This window comes from Coregonus clupeaformis, unplaced genomic scaffold (assembly GCF_020615455.1).
Source record: "Coregonus clupeaformis isolate EN_2021a unplaced genomic scaffold, ASM2061545v1 scaf0334, whole genome shotgun sequence".
Classification (NCBI taxonomy): Eukaryota; Metazoa; Chordata; class Actinopteri; order Salmoniformes; family Salmonidae; genus Coregonus; species Coregonus clupeaformis.
Genome location: NW_025533789.1, coordinates 365566 through 382847, shown reverse-complemented (window position 1 = coordinate 382847; position 17282 = coordinate 365566). Strand labels below are relative to the sequence as shown.

Below are 17282 nucleotides of genomic sequence, written 5' to 3'. Positions count from 1 at the left end.
AAGATGAAGTTGCCCCTAGACGCTGTTTTTGGGTCAGTTTTGCATTTTCCCCCACTAATGCTAGGGGGAAAACCTCACCCCAGAGCATTTTGATTTATCACTACAGTATAGTATAGCATTTTCTTTCCGATTAATAATTTGTCATTTTATTCCTTTGCACATTAAAGACAAAACAACATGACACCTCCAGGAACACACACACATATTAAAATCGTATAGTCAGATGAATGGCGTCTTGTCACAGGATTGGAGTAAGAAGGCACACACACATCAATCACACCCAGTCCTATTTCTACAGCTTGTGTTCTTCAATTTCCAATCTCCCTCAAACCTGCCACCTGGTAGAAATAAGACAGGAGACAGACGAGCCGGTACTTCAAGCTGCTTCTCAGCAGCCATCACTTCAGTTCTCAGATTAGATTAGAAAGAGGACTGTAACGATCCCGGCAGTCTGAGTCGGGTCCTGTCTGGTGACTAGTTTTTCTGTTCGTGATCTCCAGTTTCCCGAGGGTTCGGGAACGCTCCGGGGAGCTCTCTTGATTTCCGCACCTGCATCCCATCAGCAATCTGCACACCTGGTCCTGATCAGCACCCTTCTTAGGCTCTGGCCTAACATCCAGTCCCTGCCGGATCGTTAGCCATGAACAGTAGGTTTACCAGAGTATCAGTCTTAGAGCCTAGCGTTAGTTTTGTTGTTTTTGCACCTTGTTGGTTTGTTGCTTACTTACCCCCGTTTTGTTCCATCTGCAGTCACCCGTCCGGAACCTTCATCCAACCTCTGCCTGGTGGTGGCGGCTGCCGACCCAGGATGGGATCAACCACTGCACCCCCAACAACTAATCAACGCTGCCCGCTCTGTTCCCTGGATTATTCAGCATCACTCTTGAATTTGTAATAAACACTCACCTTCGTTTCAACTTACCTTGTCCTGGTCTGCTTCTGGGTTCTGGCTTAGCAACTCGTGACAGAACGATCCGGCCAGTAATGAACCCAGCGGACCTGGACTCTGTTCGCCATGCCATTACCCATCAGGAGAAGATGTTGGGCCATCATAGCACGGTACTACAGGAGATCGCGTTGTCAGTTCGGAACCTTTCTACCGGTCTGACGGAGGTCCAGAACCAACGCAAGTTTCCGGTGGAGGATCCACTACCGGTTTCACCCATCTCGCCTGCCGCTTCTGGAGCTGTGTCCTTCCGTGAGCCCAAGGTTCCGACGCCGGATAAATATGAGGGGAGCTGGGAAGATGCCGTTCCTTCCTTATGCAGTGTGGATTAGTGTTCGATCTACAGCCCTACTCTTATGCCACAGACAAGGCTAGGATAGCCTTTGTGATTGCGTTGCTGCGTGGTCGAGCGCTGGAGTGGGCTTCAGCCGTTTGGGAACGACAAGACCCCTGCATGGCTTCATACCAGGGGTTCACGGCCGAGATGAGGAAGCTCTTCGACCATTCCCGTCCGAGGGAGGGACGCAGCTAGGCGCCTGTTTTCGCTTCACCAAGGAACTGCAGCGTGGCCGACTTCGTGATCGAGTTCAAGACGTTGGCTGTGGAGAGTGGGTGGAACGAGGAGTCTCTGCAAGCGGCCTTTTACCAGGGTCTGTCGGAGCAGCTCAAGGATGAGTTGATCTCCTATCCGGAGCCTAGTGACCTGGACAGCTTGGTAGCCTTGTCTATTCGGGTGGATAATCGAGTCCGAGAGCGAAGGAGGGAGAAGCAATGGGGTCCGTCCAATCGATCAGCTTCTCAGTTCCCAGTCGGGTCGGGTGGTGGACCAGAACACGTCGATCATTCTCCACCACAAAGGATTAGTGGAGAGGTCCTCTCTCCCGATTCTGAACCCATGCAAGTGGGGCGGCACGGGTTAACCAAGGAGGAGCGTCAACATAGACGTAAGACCAACTGCTGCCTCTACTGTGGTAGCTCGGGACATTACATCTCCACTTGTTCCCGGCGGTCGTCAAACTGCCCGGCTCGCTAAAGTTGGGAGGACTTTTAGCGAGCCAGTTTCAACCTCTCAGTACCTCTGTCAGACCCCGTTTCCCGGCTACCCTTGTGAACAGGAATCAGAGCTTAGCGATTAACGCTTTTATCGATTCAGGTGCCGATGGAAGCTTTCTTGATGCCGAAGTTGGTGGAACAGCTGGGGCTTTCCAAGGAGCAATTGCCGGAAGCCATTGAAGCGACCACTCTGAACGGCAGTAGTCTGGCACGTATCACGATGAGGACTGAACCGGTTAAGATGCGGTTGTCGGGGAATCATTCTGAGATGATTTCATTCTTCATTCTGCCGTCTTCCCATGTTCCTCTGGTCCTTGGATACCCCTGGCTGAAGGAACACAATCCCACGTTCGATTGGGTGACGGGCAAGGTAACGAGTTGGAGCCTTGATTGTCATGCTAACTGTCTCAAGACTGCCTGCCCCCATTCGGTTCCCAGTCAGGTGATTGAGGCTAAACCCCCAGATTTGTCCCTGGTTCCCGAGACATATCACGATTTGGGGGAAGTTTTCAGTAAGCAGAAGGCTCTGTCACTCCCCTCCCCACCGACCATATGATTGTGCCATCAACCTGTTCCCTGGAGCTGTCTACCCCAAGGGAAGGTTATACAGTATCTCCCGACCTGAACGTGAGGCTTTGGAGACCTACATCAAGGAGTCCCTAGCTGCTGGTCTCGTTCGTCCCTCGTCATCACCCCTGGGGGCAGGATTCTTCTTTGTGGGTAAGAAGGATGGCTCTCTTCGACCGTGTATTGATTATCGGGGGTTGAATGACATCACGGTCAAGAACAAGTATCCCCTGCCCTTGATGAGTTCTGCCTTCGACTCCTTACAGGGTGCTACGGTGTTCACCAAGCTAGACCTACGCAATGCGTATCACATGGTCCGGATCAGAGAGGGGGACGAGTGGTTGACGGGTTTCAATACACCGATGGGTCACTTCGAGTATCAGGTGATGCCGTTTGGACTGACCAATGCTCCAGCGGTATTCCAGAGTATGGTGAACGACGTCCTGAGAGATATGATCGGTCTCTTTGTGTTTGTTTACCTGGATGACATTCTGATCTTCTCGAAGGAACCTTCCGACCACGTCCAGCATGTCCGGCAGGTTCTGCAGCGATTGTTGGAGAATCGCCTGTTCGTGAAGGCCGAGAAGTGCGAGTTTCACGCCCACATGACATCCTTTCTCGGGTACATCATCTCCAGGGGAGAGATTAGGATGGACCAGGAGAGGGTTAGAGCGGTTCTGGAATGGGCCCAGCCCGGTACGAGATTGCAGCTCCAGAGATTTTTGGGGTTTGCGAATTTCTACCGCAGATTCATCCGGGATTACAGCCGTGTGGCCGCTCCGTTAACTGCCTTGACTTCCAGTATCAGGACCTTCAAGTGGAATCCGGAGGCGGATCGAGCGTTTCTGGATTTGAAGAGGCGATTCACCAACGCACCGATTCTCTCTCAACCGGACACGGCCCGTCAGTTCGTCGTTGAAGTGGACGCGTCTGATGTGGGAGTTGGCGCCATCCTGTCGCAGCGATGCTCCACGGACAGTAAACTCCATCCCTGCGCCTACTACTCTCGTCGCTTTCGCCTGCGGAGAGGAATTACGATGTGGGTAACCGGGAGCTTCTCGCGGTGAAACTTGCCTTGGAGGAGTGGCGCCACTGGTTGGAGGGGGCGGAGCAACCGTTTATTGTCTGGACTGACCACAAGAATCTTGCTTACGTGCAATCGGCTAAACGTCTCAACTCCCGTCAGGCCAGGTGGGCGTTGTTTTTCGGACGATTCAAGTTTTCCCTGACGTTCCGACCTGGATCTAAGAACGGCAAGGCGGACGCCTTGTCCCGGATGTTCTCCAAGACGGAGGAGAGTGGGTCCAAGACCGAGACAATTCTCCCCCGGAACTGCGTCGTGGGGAGCAGTTATGTGGAAGATTGAGGAGGAGGTGCTGGCGGCCCTTCGACTCAGCCCGGTCCCGGTAACGGTCCACCCGGGTCGGTTGTTTGTGCCTGAGTCGGTTCGTCCCTGCTGTCCTCAAATGGTCCCACGCCAGCAAGATGGCTTGTCACCCTGGCGTGGCTCGGACAATGGCGTTTCTTCGCAGACGCTTTTTGGTGGCCTGCCATGGCCGAGGATACTCGGGGTTTTGTTGCTGCCTGTCCAGTGTGTGCGCAGAATAAGAGTACCAATCGGCCCAGCTCTGGACTACTTCACCCCCTTCCTATTCCCCGGCGACCATGGTCGCATCTGGCCCTGGACTTCGTCACTGGGTTGCCCGCTTCTGAGGGGAACACGGTCGTTCTGACTATCGTGGACAGATTCAGCAAGTTCGCCCACTTTGTGCCAATTGCCAAGCTTCCCTCTGCCTCGGAGACGTCCGAGATCCTGGTTAGGGGAGGTTTTCAGGGTCCACGGTTTGCCCAGTGATATCGTTTCCGACCGTGGCCCTCAGTTTACCTCTGCTGTCTGGAAGTCCTTCTGTTTGGCCATTGGAGCTACAGTCAGTCTCACATCTGGTTTTCACCCCCAATCCAATGGTCAGGCGGAGAGAGCCAACCAGAAGATGGGATCCACGCTACGCTGTCTGGTCTCTTCCAACCCCACCTCCTGGGTCTCTCAGTTGCCTTGGGTTGAGTATGCCCACAATACTCTCCCTACATCTGCCACTGGGATGTCTCCCTTCCAGTGCCTGTATGGCTACCAACCTCCCCTGTTCCCTTCTCAGGAGAAGGAGCTCTCAGTGCCTTCTGTTCAGGCCCATATTCGTCGTTGCCACCGGACCTGGCATCGGGCCAGAAAGGCACTCCTTAGAGTTTCGGACCGGTATCAGCTCCAGGCGAATCGTCGCCGGATCCCCGCTCCCACCTATACCATCGGAGATAGGGTTTGGTTGGCCACACGGGATCTTCCGTTACGGACTGAGTCTAGGAAGTTGTTACCGAAGTTCATTGGTCCGTTTGTGGTGGAGAAGGTGATCAATCCAGTGGCAGTTCGACTCAAACTACCGAGGACGCTCAGAGTCCATCCCACCTTTCATGTCTCCTGCCTCAAGCCTGTTTTCCTCAGTCCTCTGTTGCCTCCTCCGCCTCCTCCTCCTCCTCCTCGGATGATCGGAGGTGGTCCTGCCTACACGGTGCGTCGCATCATGGATTCCAGACGGCGGGGCCGGGGGTTTCCAGTATCTCGTGGACTGGGAGGGGTATGGTCCTGAAGAGAGGAGTTGGATTCCGCGGCGACAGGTCCTAGATGCTGACCTCATCAGTGACTTCTACCGCCTCCATCCTGGCGCTCCGGGAGTCCGCCCGGTGGCGTTCGGCCGGAGGGGGTACTGTAACGATCCCGGCAGTCTGAGTCGGGTCCTGTCTGGTGACTAGTTTTTCTGTTCGTGATCTCCAGTTTCCCGAGGGTTCGGGAACGCTCCGGGGAGCTCTCTTGATTTCCGCACCTGCATCCCATCAGCAATCTGCACACCTGGTCCTGATCAGCACCCTTCTTAGGCTCTGGCCTAACATCCAGTCCCTGCCGGATCGTTAGCCATGAACAGTAGGTTTACCAGAGTATCAGTCTTAGAGCCTAGCGTTAGTTTTGTTGTTTTTGCACCTTGTTGGTTTGTTGCTTACTTACCCCCGTTTTGTTCCATCTGCAGTCACCCGTCCGGAACCTTCATCCAACCTCTGCCTGGTGGTCGGCGGCTGCCGACCCAGGATGGGATCAACCACTGCACCCCCAACAACTAATCAACGCCGCCCGCTCTGTTCCCTGGATTATTCAGCATCACTCTTGAATTTGTAATAAACACTCACCTTCGTTTCAACTTACCTTGTCCTGGTCTGCTTCTGGGTTCTGGCTTAGCAACTCGTGACAAGGACAGTGAATTTATAGCTATTTCTTTCTTTATTCCTTTCTTCTTTAAAACTAATTATCATGGTTTTCGATTACTTTTTTAAAAACATGATTTTAGAGCTTTTAATTACAATTCCAAAGCCAAAAATATTGAACATTCAATTGCCAAAACATTACAAATATTCCATTGTCACTGTCAGGTACCTACACATTGGGGAGACATCAATAAAAAATAGAAAATTACTATGAAATAATACAATATTTCAATTGTGTATATTACTTAGCTGACTTTATTATTTTTCATTCCTTAAAGTCATCATCTCATCTCTGCTCAGGCAGTAGCAGCCAAACAGACAGACAATGTTATCTCTGTGCTCCTCATACTGTACTGTCTTTAGTCATCCTATTTAGCTAGGCTAGCCTGCCTAAACATGCTGCAGAACTGTCTGACAATCATTTTACTAGTTCTTCAAAGTAGAGATGGCATACACTATCCCTCTCTTTAATCCTTGTGTTGTGTACATTCCTCTCTCATGCGGTCTATGCAGTCTGTGTGTATCTAACCTAACGTAGAATGTAGTAGGCGTATAAGTGTATCCATCTCTGAGCTGAAAAAACAGGCGCAATGGATTATGGTCATGGTAGTTAATTACCATGTTTCTACGCTAAACTAGGTTGAATATTTGCTTAATGAAAACTACAACTCCCTTCAGCCCAGCGTCCCAAATAGTTATTGACTAGATTTCTCTCCAGAGAAATGGTGCATTGGGCTCAGAAAAAACAGAACTATTCGTCTGTTCATCGCTCATTACTACCTTCAAGGCTTCATGGAGTGCGTGGTTGGTTGTGTCCCAATAATATCTCCTTCCTCCTGAAGTGTGCTCTTGTTCATTACTCCCCACAAATGTAAAAGCACTGGATTGGTGTAGGCATGGCCTAGAGCAGTGGTCACCAACCGGTCAATCTCTAACGCATTCCTAGTCGATCACCAAACATTTCCGTAAAAAAACCAACAATAAAGCCTTGCATTCCTATTTTTTTATTTATTTGTGTCGCGCTGTTGGCGGTAGGTGCACTTGATTCAGCAGCACTAGCGCCGGGAAGACAAAGTGCTCCCATTTTGAACCATTTCATGTGTCTGAAGGTACAACTCAGCCTACCCAGCAGGCCCAGAGAGCAAATCAAGCTGACCTTTGCGATGAGGTCAATGAGAGGCGTGGCTCCCAGCTCCTCGATGTGCTGCTCGTTGAGGCAGGACAGGTAGTAGTACTGAGTCTTCTTCTCGGCATCGCTGCTGGAGTTGAACGTGCCGTTCTCTAAAGGAGGGGAAAAGAGGGGGAGGGAACAAGAGGAGAAGATGGATGAGGAGGAGGTGAACAATGTGATTGTGTGAGGCAGAGACAAGACCTGTCATTTCCTTCTATATACACTGTAAAAAATAAAAATAAATGAGTTGATTCAGCTAATATTTATTTAGTAGCTGGTTCCACAGCCTTGTTAAGTTTATTCAACTATTCAGTCAAAGTGTTAACTGAACTTAAAAAGTTTAGTTGGCCCAAAGCTCCAACTTGAGAAACATTTGGTTTTGAGAAAAATTAGGTTAGGGACGCCCACAGTGCTTTTAAAATACATTGTTTTCAACATACATATTTGTCACGTTGACATTGTGCATGCTCATTTATAGAGTAAATATTATTCAACATGTCCTTGTCTGGATTTGAACTCACAACCTCTTGGTTCATGGCATTCTGATCTTCCTGCTATGCCACCATGTCTGTGCCAGTTATCAGTTAATCTGACTATTCTCTCATAATTGATTTGATTTACTTATTTTCGGTTTTAATGTTACTCCTTTATCACTATGATAAATAAAATAGTTTTTCTTGAATGTACTTTTAACAGAGCTGAGACTTACTTTGAAGTGCAAAGTGTAGGAATTCAGGTGAAAAAAGTCATCCACAGTAATGATGGCACAGTAAGAAGATTGGAATGCTGTGAACCAACTGGTTGTGAGTTCCAATCCCAGGTGAGGACATGTTGAATAATAACTACTTTATAAATGATCATGCTCAATGTAATAATATGTGTCAACGTGTGTCAAATACGTAAATTGAAAACATTGTATGTTAAAAGCACTATTTTAATTTTGGATCTAAATTTGGGCCAATGAAAAATGTTAAGTTCAGGTAACACTGACAGAAAAGTTAAGTAAACTAAAAAAGGCAGTGGAACCAGTTACTAAATAATAATTAGTTAAATTAACTTTTTATTTTTTACAGTATACGGTGAGGAAAAAAAGTATTTGATCCCCTGCTGATTTTGTACGTTTGCCCACTGACAAAGACATATATATATATATATATACTTATTTCCCTCATTAAAATGCAAATCAATTTATAGCATTTTTGACATGCGTTTTTCTGGATTTTTTGGTTGTTATTCTGTCTCTCACTGTTCAAATAAACCTACCATAAAAATTATAGACTGATCATTTCTTTGTCAGTGGGCAAACGTACAAAATCAGCAGGGGATCAAATACTTTTTTCCCTCACTGTAAGTGAATTACCATGACAGGAGATGAGGACAGGTTTGAAGCAAATAACAGGATGTCATGGACAGTTAAACCGCGGTTGAACCATGGCTGACTGATCTGGCAGTTAGGGAGCTGGGGGCTGGTTGGGACACACACACACACACACACACACACATACAGTATATGACTATGGCCAGTGATGGTGTCTTCTGAAAGACTCACGTATGGCCTTGTGTCAATTTTGAACGGTTGACTAAGTCAGTAGCTCTCAATTCTCTCCTCAGGGACCCCCAGCCGTTCCAGAGCTAGCACACCTTACTCAACTTGTTAATAAACATAATAATAAAACCTATGGAATTTTAACAATATAATATGGCTATTGAACCAGAATTAATACCCATATATAGTTCTACAAAGAACCTTTGAGATTGAGAAAGGTTCTTTATAGAACCATTCTCCATAAAGGTTCTATAAAGAACCATAAAAAAGCGTTCTATATAGGTTTTTTTACCTTAGGAAAGGGTTCTTTATAGAATCTTCAAAAAAAGTTTCCATATAGCAGCAAAAAGGGATCCACTAAGGTTATAAGCCAAATAACCCTTATTTGGCACTATATAGAACCATCTGTTTTTAGTGGGCAGCCTTCATCTGCATCAATGGAAAAAATAAACACTGAAGATCCAGAGAGAAGGAAATGGAGAGAAAGAGAGCGAGATAGAGGGAGAGAGAGAAAGAGCGAGATGGGAGATTGTCAGGGAGAGAGAACGAGACAGAGAGCAGAGGGAGAGGTAGCGAGAACGAGAAAGATGGGGGAGAGAGATAGGAAGTTAGGGGTTTTAAGCAGCAAGCTTTAGAGTGCTACCCACAGGGGAAATGACATGTGAAACAAGTGAGTAAAAAACATGAAGAAAGGTGTTGAGAACGAGAGGAGGAGATCGAAGACAGGATGTGGTAGGATCGTTTTTTAGTCACATGCTCGCCAAAGCTGCATATCGTCATTCGCTCTGAAGCACTGCTGTCATGGCAACGCACACACTGCTGAAATATGACCGGCCAGCGCTGCAGAACAGATAAATTAATTATCATACAGAAGCTATAACTCATGCCCTTTTGTCAACAATATATATATTATTATTTTTTATGACGTGACCTCAAAGGATGGTCTGGTCCATCTCACACTGATGGTTGCAGACTTAATTAAATGAAAAGACTCAGAGCTGGAATATTCTGCTATTAAGTTAGCAGCATCCCACACACACACACAAGCACCCAAGCTTGTATGCACGCATGCACATATGCACACGCACGCACGCACACACACTTTACTGAGAGGACAACACGCACACACACTTTACTGAGAGGACAACTCAGGTTACGTCACAAATGGCACCCTATTCAAAAGTAGTGCACTAAATAGGGAATAGGGTGCCATTTGGGACAAGCCCTCAGCCAGACACTGCTTCCTGACTGTTGTTGACGAGGAGTAATTCTAAACCAGCGCACAGTTCATTAAGTGCTGTTTGTTTTTTCTCTGTATGGTCGAACAAAAAGGCACCGTTGACAAGCTGCATCAAAACAGACTACTGGGAGAAAGCCATATCTCTCTTCTGAATCGCTAACACAATCACATTCGGACAAGCATAATATTGTTCACTGTACGGATATACACACATACACACAAGTACACACACAAGCACAAACAAATATACACACATGCACGCATGCACACACAAGCATACACACACACACTCCCTCTTTAAGCTTCAGTGGTTCTCCTGCTAGTAGGGCAGCTAAAGGGGAACAAACAGGGTCACATTAACCTCTGGTACACACACACATACACACAAGTACACACAGAAGCATACACACATGCACACACAAGCATACACACACACACACAAACACACGCTCTTTAAGCTTCAGTGGCTCTCCCGCTAGTAGGGCTGAAAGTGTCACAGTAACCTCTGGTACAGTGGAGTGAGGCTGGCATCCCAGTAGGGAATAGTTTTAATTTAACATTCAATGGAGCATAAAGTTCTGCATGCACCGGAGGCAGCAAGGTATTCACCAGAACTGCACTGTGAGTGGCCCTCAGCCACAGGTCTGGGTTCTATCCCAAATGGCACTCTATTCCCTTCATAGTGCACAAGGGCAAAAGGTAATGGGGTGCCACTAAAGGGAATAGGGTGCCACTCAGGACACATCCCTGGTCTGCCCACTTAGCAAGGCAAGCTGAATCAGCTGGCCTCAGAAACCACACAGCACTGTAGATGCTGACTAGCCTGGTCCAGTGGCGTAGGCAGAAATTGCCATGTGGCTGGGCATGAGTAAAAGTGACTGGGCCAACATTTTCCAGCAAAAATACCCCAACGAATTTAAGTGAAAATTAGTGCAATCACATTGCATAATTTAACACAACACAGGATAAATGTGACCAAGAAACACCACAAAGGGATTGGCAAGTAGGCAGCGCAACTACACAAGTTACAACACCGCTGGAAAAAACAGGCCGACTGTCCGAGTCCAACAGTAAACAAACATAATGAAATTGGCTACAATATCATAGATGACTTTCATATTTGGGGAAGCAGCTCAGCCCCGGCTAGAGGAAAACATTTTAGGAGGATCCAGGAATTTTTTTGCCATTTATAAATACATTTCATGCAATTCTACGACACTATCATAATCTTTAATAATAGGCATACTACAAAAATGACAGGATAGTCCTACTCTGCTGATACTGACAAACGGAGATCAATAAAAACGACCTCGTCTTGAAGGCAACCATCTAATCTAGGCCTAAACGTTCCAGTGACTGCCTCACCCAATGATAAAGACCGTGAATATGTGCACTCACCAGGAATATGGTTGACGCACTCCACTAGTGCCAAGAGATAGGTCCTGGTGTAGCCTACTAATGGGAATAAACTACTGGCTGCCAGTAAGATACTGTAAAAACAATAGGATTTTTTTTTTTACAGTGTACACTACAATTCTTGGATCATTCTGACTTTTGTGTTCGTTCCGTGATTGAACTTTTAAATGTTGCAATAGGCCTAGGGCTATTTTAGATGCTTCTCACTGACAGCCTCAACTCGACAATCAGCTATTTTATATTTGCCCGCGCGTGCTGCCCAAATTGTGGACTTCAACTGTAGGCTTCTGATTTACCATATGATTGCTATATAACCAATTAGATCCCAGGAACCTCCTACTGTATTTTCAACCGTTCTGATGAGTCAGGAGACAATACAACCAATGAATCAAGTTCATTTATTGTATTTTTGTAATATACTTTAAGTCCGCTTGATTGGGTGGGCCATTATTCAATCTGGCATGCCCTGGTCCCAGACCTGTTTGTGCTGTCAAGAGTTTGGCCATACAGCCCCAACAGATCTGGGACCAGGCTCTATATGCTGACCTGAACAGACCAGCAAATAAACTAGAACCAGGCCTGTCAACACTTCCACCTTTCAAAACTGTCAACACTGTTAACACATTGCCAACACACTCCCAACACTGTCAACATTGTCACGAAATCGTGCTCTTTTTTGATACGGTAATACGGTATGTTTACAGTATATACGTGTGTGTACTGTATGTGTTTGTGTGTGAGTGTGTCTGTGTATTGTGTATTTGGTTCCAACTCACCCAGCAGGTGTTTGAGGACAGCCTGGTTCTGGTCCCAGATGCTGTTGAAGGTGCTCCAGCGAGAGCGTCCGTCAGGGAGGGGGTTTTTGCGGACCCAGCCCCCACAGGCGTACTGGTAGAAGTCCTGGCAGGGGTCAGCGCTGCGGTCCAGGGCCTCTACGATCTTACTGGCCACCGTAATACAGGCCTCAGTCAGACACAGGCTCCGCGCTGGGTCTGGTGTCAAGGCAGAAAAACAGAATTCTGTAATGGTTTATAAAGGTACAGTATAATGCTTCATGATGTGGTTATAATGCAAGTTCACAAGACTTTTGTCACAAGCATGTATGACTCCATAATGTCTTAATAATCACTCATAATGACACTGCTAAACACCAGCCAGTTGAAATGTTGATACACAGGGAGACATAACATATTATAAGCCTTATTATAAGACATAACCCGTGTGTGTGTGTGCTTGCTTGTGTGTGTGGGTGTGTATTTGTGTTCATGCATGCGTGAGTGTGTGTAACCAAAGGCTTCTCACCTTTGTTGTAGTGCATGCCCAGCGTGACGGCACATCCGAACAGGGCGAGGAGAGAGGAGAGCAGCACGCCAGCCAGCACCACCTCCATTTGCGTCCTCCTGCCCATAGGACCAAGGAGCTGGATGCCGCCCTTCCGGAAGCCAACCTGTGGAAACACATGAGTCAGAGACAGAAGAGATGTTGGGATGACATCACAAGTACCACAGACATAGTCAAGAGGGCATCCGTTTGTGCAGAGCTGTGGTTGAGGTGTAACACTCCTGGCACATGTCACATATATAAATCTCCCCATTGGAGTTTGGGGTTCAAGTCTACCCTTCCCACCGTTCTTTCCCCACCTGCCTGTACCCCCTTCTGATTTCCATACTGTCAAAATAAATATATACAGTGCATTCGGAAAGTATTGACTTTTTCCACATTTTGTTATGTTACAGCCTTATTCTAAAATTGATAATTGTTTTTTCCCCCTCATCAATCTACACACAATACCCCATAATAACAAAGCAAAGACAGGTTTTTAGACATTTTACCAAATTTATTCAAATAAACAAACTGAAATATCACATTTACATAAGTTTTCAGACCCTTTATTTAGTCCTTTTTTGAAGCACCTTTGGCAGTGATTACAGCCTCGAGTGTTCTTGGGTATGACGCTACTAGCTTGGCCCACCTGTATTTTGGGATTTTCTGTCACGTTGTATAATGATTAGAAGACAGGCGCAGGAATACGTATTAGGGGTTTTATTTACTCGACCCAACACAAGGTACATCATGAAAAACGACGGGGACGAAGCCCAAAACAAACACGTGTATATATAACAAAGGGATGTAACCCAAACAAAAGAGCGAGGTGTAAACCTCTACACAATACATGGGATGAGACCCATAATAACAAGAGCACAATACACGGTACTCACGAGACCAACGGTCATGGGACAATAATCGACAAGGAGAATGGGGAACAGATGGCACATATATACACATATTAATCAGGGGGAATGGGAACCAGGTGTGCATAATGAGACAAGACAGTCTTCTGTCAGGGCGCCGACGGTGAAAATCCCTGGTCAGTGAAACGTCCAGGATGTCCACCGCAGGAACCCAGCACTGCTCCTCTGGATTGTACCCCACTCAGTTGATGAGGTATTGGAGACGCCCCGCTCGATGCTTCGAATCCAGGACTTCACGGACCGAGTATGCCGGACCTCCCTCGAAGTTTAGAGGAGGAGGCGGGGTGTCACTGGGTCCAGCCTCAGCGAGGGGACCAGGCACCACTGGCCTGAGGAGAGACACATGAAAAGTCGGGTTAATGCGGTAATCAGCAGGGAGTTGCAAACGGTACGTTACCTCATTAACCCTGGTCAGGACATTAAATGGCCCCACAAACCGCGGGCTCAGCTTCCGGAAGGGCATGCGGAGGGGCAGGTTCCGGGTGGAGAGCCAGACCCGGTTGCCTGGAGAGAAAACAGGCGCCTCACTGCAGTGAGGTCGGCCTGTTCCTTGTGCCGACCACGGCCCGTTGGAGACGAGTGTGCGCAGCGTTCCAGATCTCCTCAGTGTGCCGAAACCACTCATCCACCGCAATGGCCTTGTTCTGGCTCGGATGCCAAGGTGCCAGGGCTGGCTGATACCCCAACACGAACTGGAAAGGAGTGAGGTTAGTGGAGGAGTGGTGGAGGGAATTCTGCGCGTACTCAGCCCAAGGTAGAAAATCCGCCCACTCCCCCGGCCAGTCCTGACAGTAACACCTCAGGAACCTGCTCACTTCCTGATTGACCCTCTCCACCTGCCCATTAGCTTGAGGATGGTACCCGGAGGTGAGACTGACCGTGACCACCAGGCGTTCCATGAACACTTTCCATACGCGTGAGGTGAACTGAGGACCGCGGTCTGACACAATGTCCTCCGGGATCCCGTATTGCCGGAAGACGTGTGTAAAAAGAGCGTCTGCAGTTTGCATGGCCAACGGGAGCCCAGGTAGTGGAAGGAGGTGACAAGCTTTGGAAATCCGGTCGACAACGACGAGAACGGTGGTGTTCCCCTGGGAGGGGAGAAGGTCAGTGACAAAGTCCACCGAGAGGTGAGACCAGGGTCGTTGTGGAACCGGCAGGGGAAGGAGCTTTCCATAAGGGAGGTGTCTGGGTATCTTAGACTGGGCACGGATGGAGCAGGAAGAGATGTAAACCCAGACGTCCCTAGCCAAGGTTGTGGTGGTCCGCCGTCCACACCAGGAAAGAGTGTTTGGACCACTCCAGCCAGTGCCTCCACGCCTTCAGAGCCTTCTTGACCACCAAGAGTTCCCGGTCCCTTATGTCGTAGTTCCTCTGGGCGGGGCTCAGCTACTTGGAGTAGAAGTTGCAGGGCCGCAGTTTTGGAAGGGTTCAGGTGCGCTGGGACAGCACTGCCCCGACTCCTACTTCGGAGGCATCCACCTCGACGATGAAGGGGAGTGAGGGGTCGGGATGTGCCAGCACGGGAGCAGTGGTGAAGCGTGCCTTCAGCATCTCGAACGCCCTCTCTGCCTCCGCTGTCCAACGAAGCCACTGGGGACCTCCTCTCAGCAGGGAGGTAAGAGATGTGACCACCGTGCTGAAGGCCCGGATGAACTTCCGGAAATAGTTGGCAAACCCCAGAAATCGCTGGACTGCTTTCACAGAGTTGGGGATGGGCCATGACCTGACTGCGCTGACGCATTGCTCCTCCATCTCCACTCCCTCCGTGGATATGAGGTAGCCCAAGAAGGACACGGACCACTGGAAAAACAATCATTTTTCTTGTTTAACATAGAGATTATGCTCCAACAGTCTTCTCAGCACAGACCTGACTAATGAGACATGCTTGGCTCGGTCAGCAGAATAGACCAAAATGTTGTCTATATAAACCCCTACACCCTTTCCAGCATGTCCCGAAACACTTTGTTAATAAAGGCCTGGAAGACTGAAGGAGCATTAGACAAGCCAATGGGCATTACGAGATACTCGTAATGCCCCGTGGTCGTCGAAAAGGCAGTTTTCTATTTGTCTCCTGCATGAATGCGCACCAGATTGCTGGAGGCTCTCCTTTATGTAGGTCTCATTGCCTCGGTCTCCGCGTAGGAGAGGGGATAGACATATCCTCTCGGGAGGACTGCGTCAAACAGAAGGTCAATGGCACAGTCACAGGGGCAATGAGGAGGCAGGCATGTAGCCTGGGTTTTAGAGAAAACCCGGTCCAGATCCTGGTATTCCTCCGGTAAATCCACTTGAGTGGTGTGGTCCGGACTTTCCATTGTAGTGGTGTTGACAGACACCGCCAGACACCTACCCTGACACTCCTGCGACCAACCCAGCAGTCTCCTCTCGGACCAGCAAATAACAGCGTTATGCCAACTCAACCAGGGGAGACCTAAAACAACGGGGTGCGTGTGGGTATCTATAATCAAAAAGGTGATCTGTTCTAAATGAGTGTCATGGGTGAGCAGAGAAACAGGAACAGTTGTGTACGAGCCCTGTGCCTATTGGACGATTATCCAGGGCTCGAACCGGAATGGGTGACTTTAAGGGAACCAACAGAATGCATAATGCAGTGGCCAGTGTGCTATCTAAAAGATTCCCAACAGCTACAGAATCAATCAGAGCTAACGGGAGTGAGGGGTTTGGGTATTCAGGGAATTTAATGGAAAAACACACTGGTTGAGTTGACAGAGAAGGAGAGGAGATCCCTGGCTTCTCGCCTCTTTGCCTATTAGTGGATAGAGGGCAGATCGGGGAGAAATGACCCCTTTCACCACAATAGGAGCATAGGCCCAGATTCCTCCTTCTCCTACGCTCTGCCTCGGGCAAAAGTGCAGAGCCCACCTCCATCGGCTCTGGCCACGGAGCAGGTGTAGCCATGGGCTCCGGATTCCGCCCAGGTCTTCGTCGGGACCACAGGTGGTTGTCCAACCGCATTGCCATGCTGATGAGCTGGTCGAGTGACAGGTTGTCATCACGGCAGGCTAACTCCATCTGTATTGCCTCCTGCAGTCCACTGCGGAAAACGGTGACCAGAGCCGACTCGTTCCATCCATTGGAGGCCGCGATGGTCCGGAACTCCAGGGAGAACTCCGAGGCGGTCCTAGATCCCTGGCGCAGTCGGAGTAGACACTCACCCCCATCTTGGCCCTCCACAGGATGATCGAGCGGCCTCCACCGAGCGGAAGAGGAGGGTGAAGCGCTCGTAGGACTCGACCTCGAGTCCGCGCGTCTTCCAGACCACGGCACCCCAGTCCAGGGCCCGTCCGGTCCGTGCCAAGATGACTGTGGCAACCCTGTCCCTCCCGGAGACAGCCTCGGCGTAGAGAACGAGGTAAAGGTAGCACTGCAGAAGGAAAACCTTGTATCTCGCTAATGTGCCGTCAAAGCACTCCAGGAGTGACAGGGGAATTCCGCTGACTGGCTCGGATGGGACGGAGGCAGGTAGTGGTGGCATAGGGGCTGGTGCCGGAACCGGTGCTGGAGACTGGAGGGACTGCACTTTCCCCTCCAACCGCAGGATGGTTGCCAGCACGCTGTCCATGGCGCTGCTGAGTCTGGAGAGACAGTCCTTGTGATGCTGGACTGTCTCTACGATGGTCGCCAGCTCGGCCTTTCTCACTGTCTCCATTTTTATAGGTTGATAATTCTGTCACGTTGTATAATGATTAGAAGATAGGCGCAGGAATACGTATTAGGGGTTTTATTTACTCCACCCAACAAGGTACGTCATGAAAAACGGC

General features: G+C 48.8%; 1 protein-coding gene across 3 annotated transcripts in view; it reads right to left on the bottom strand.

Moving 5' to 3' along the window:
* Window positions 1–17282, bottom strand: part of LOC121561540 (endothelin-converting enzyme 2) — a 76917-nt gene that overhangs the window by 37796 nt on the left and 21839 nt on the right. For all 3 annotated transcript variants that reach the window (XR_006658553.1, XR_006658554.1, XM_045214909.1), the window contains 3 exons: window positions 12548–12692; window positions 12022–12237; window positions 7029–7153 (listed from right to left, as the gene is read on the bottom strand). Coding sequence is in view for 1 of the 3 variants with exons in the window: in XM_045214909.1 (XP_045070844.1) it covers window positions 7029–7153; window positions 12022–12237; window positions 12548–12692 (486 nt within the window). In the remaining 2 variants the exon portion in view is untranslated. The remainder of the gene's footprint in view (window positions 1–7028; window positions 7154–12021; window positions 12238–12547; window positions 12693–17282) is intronic.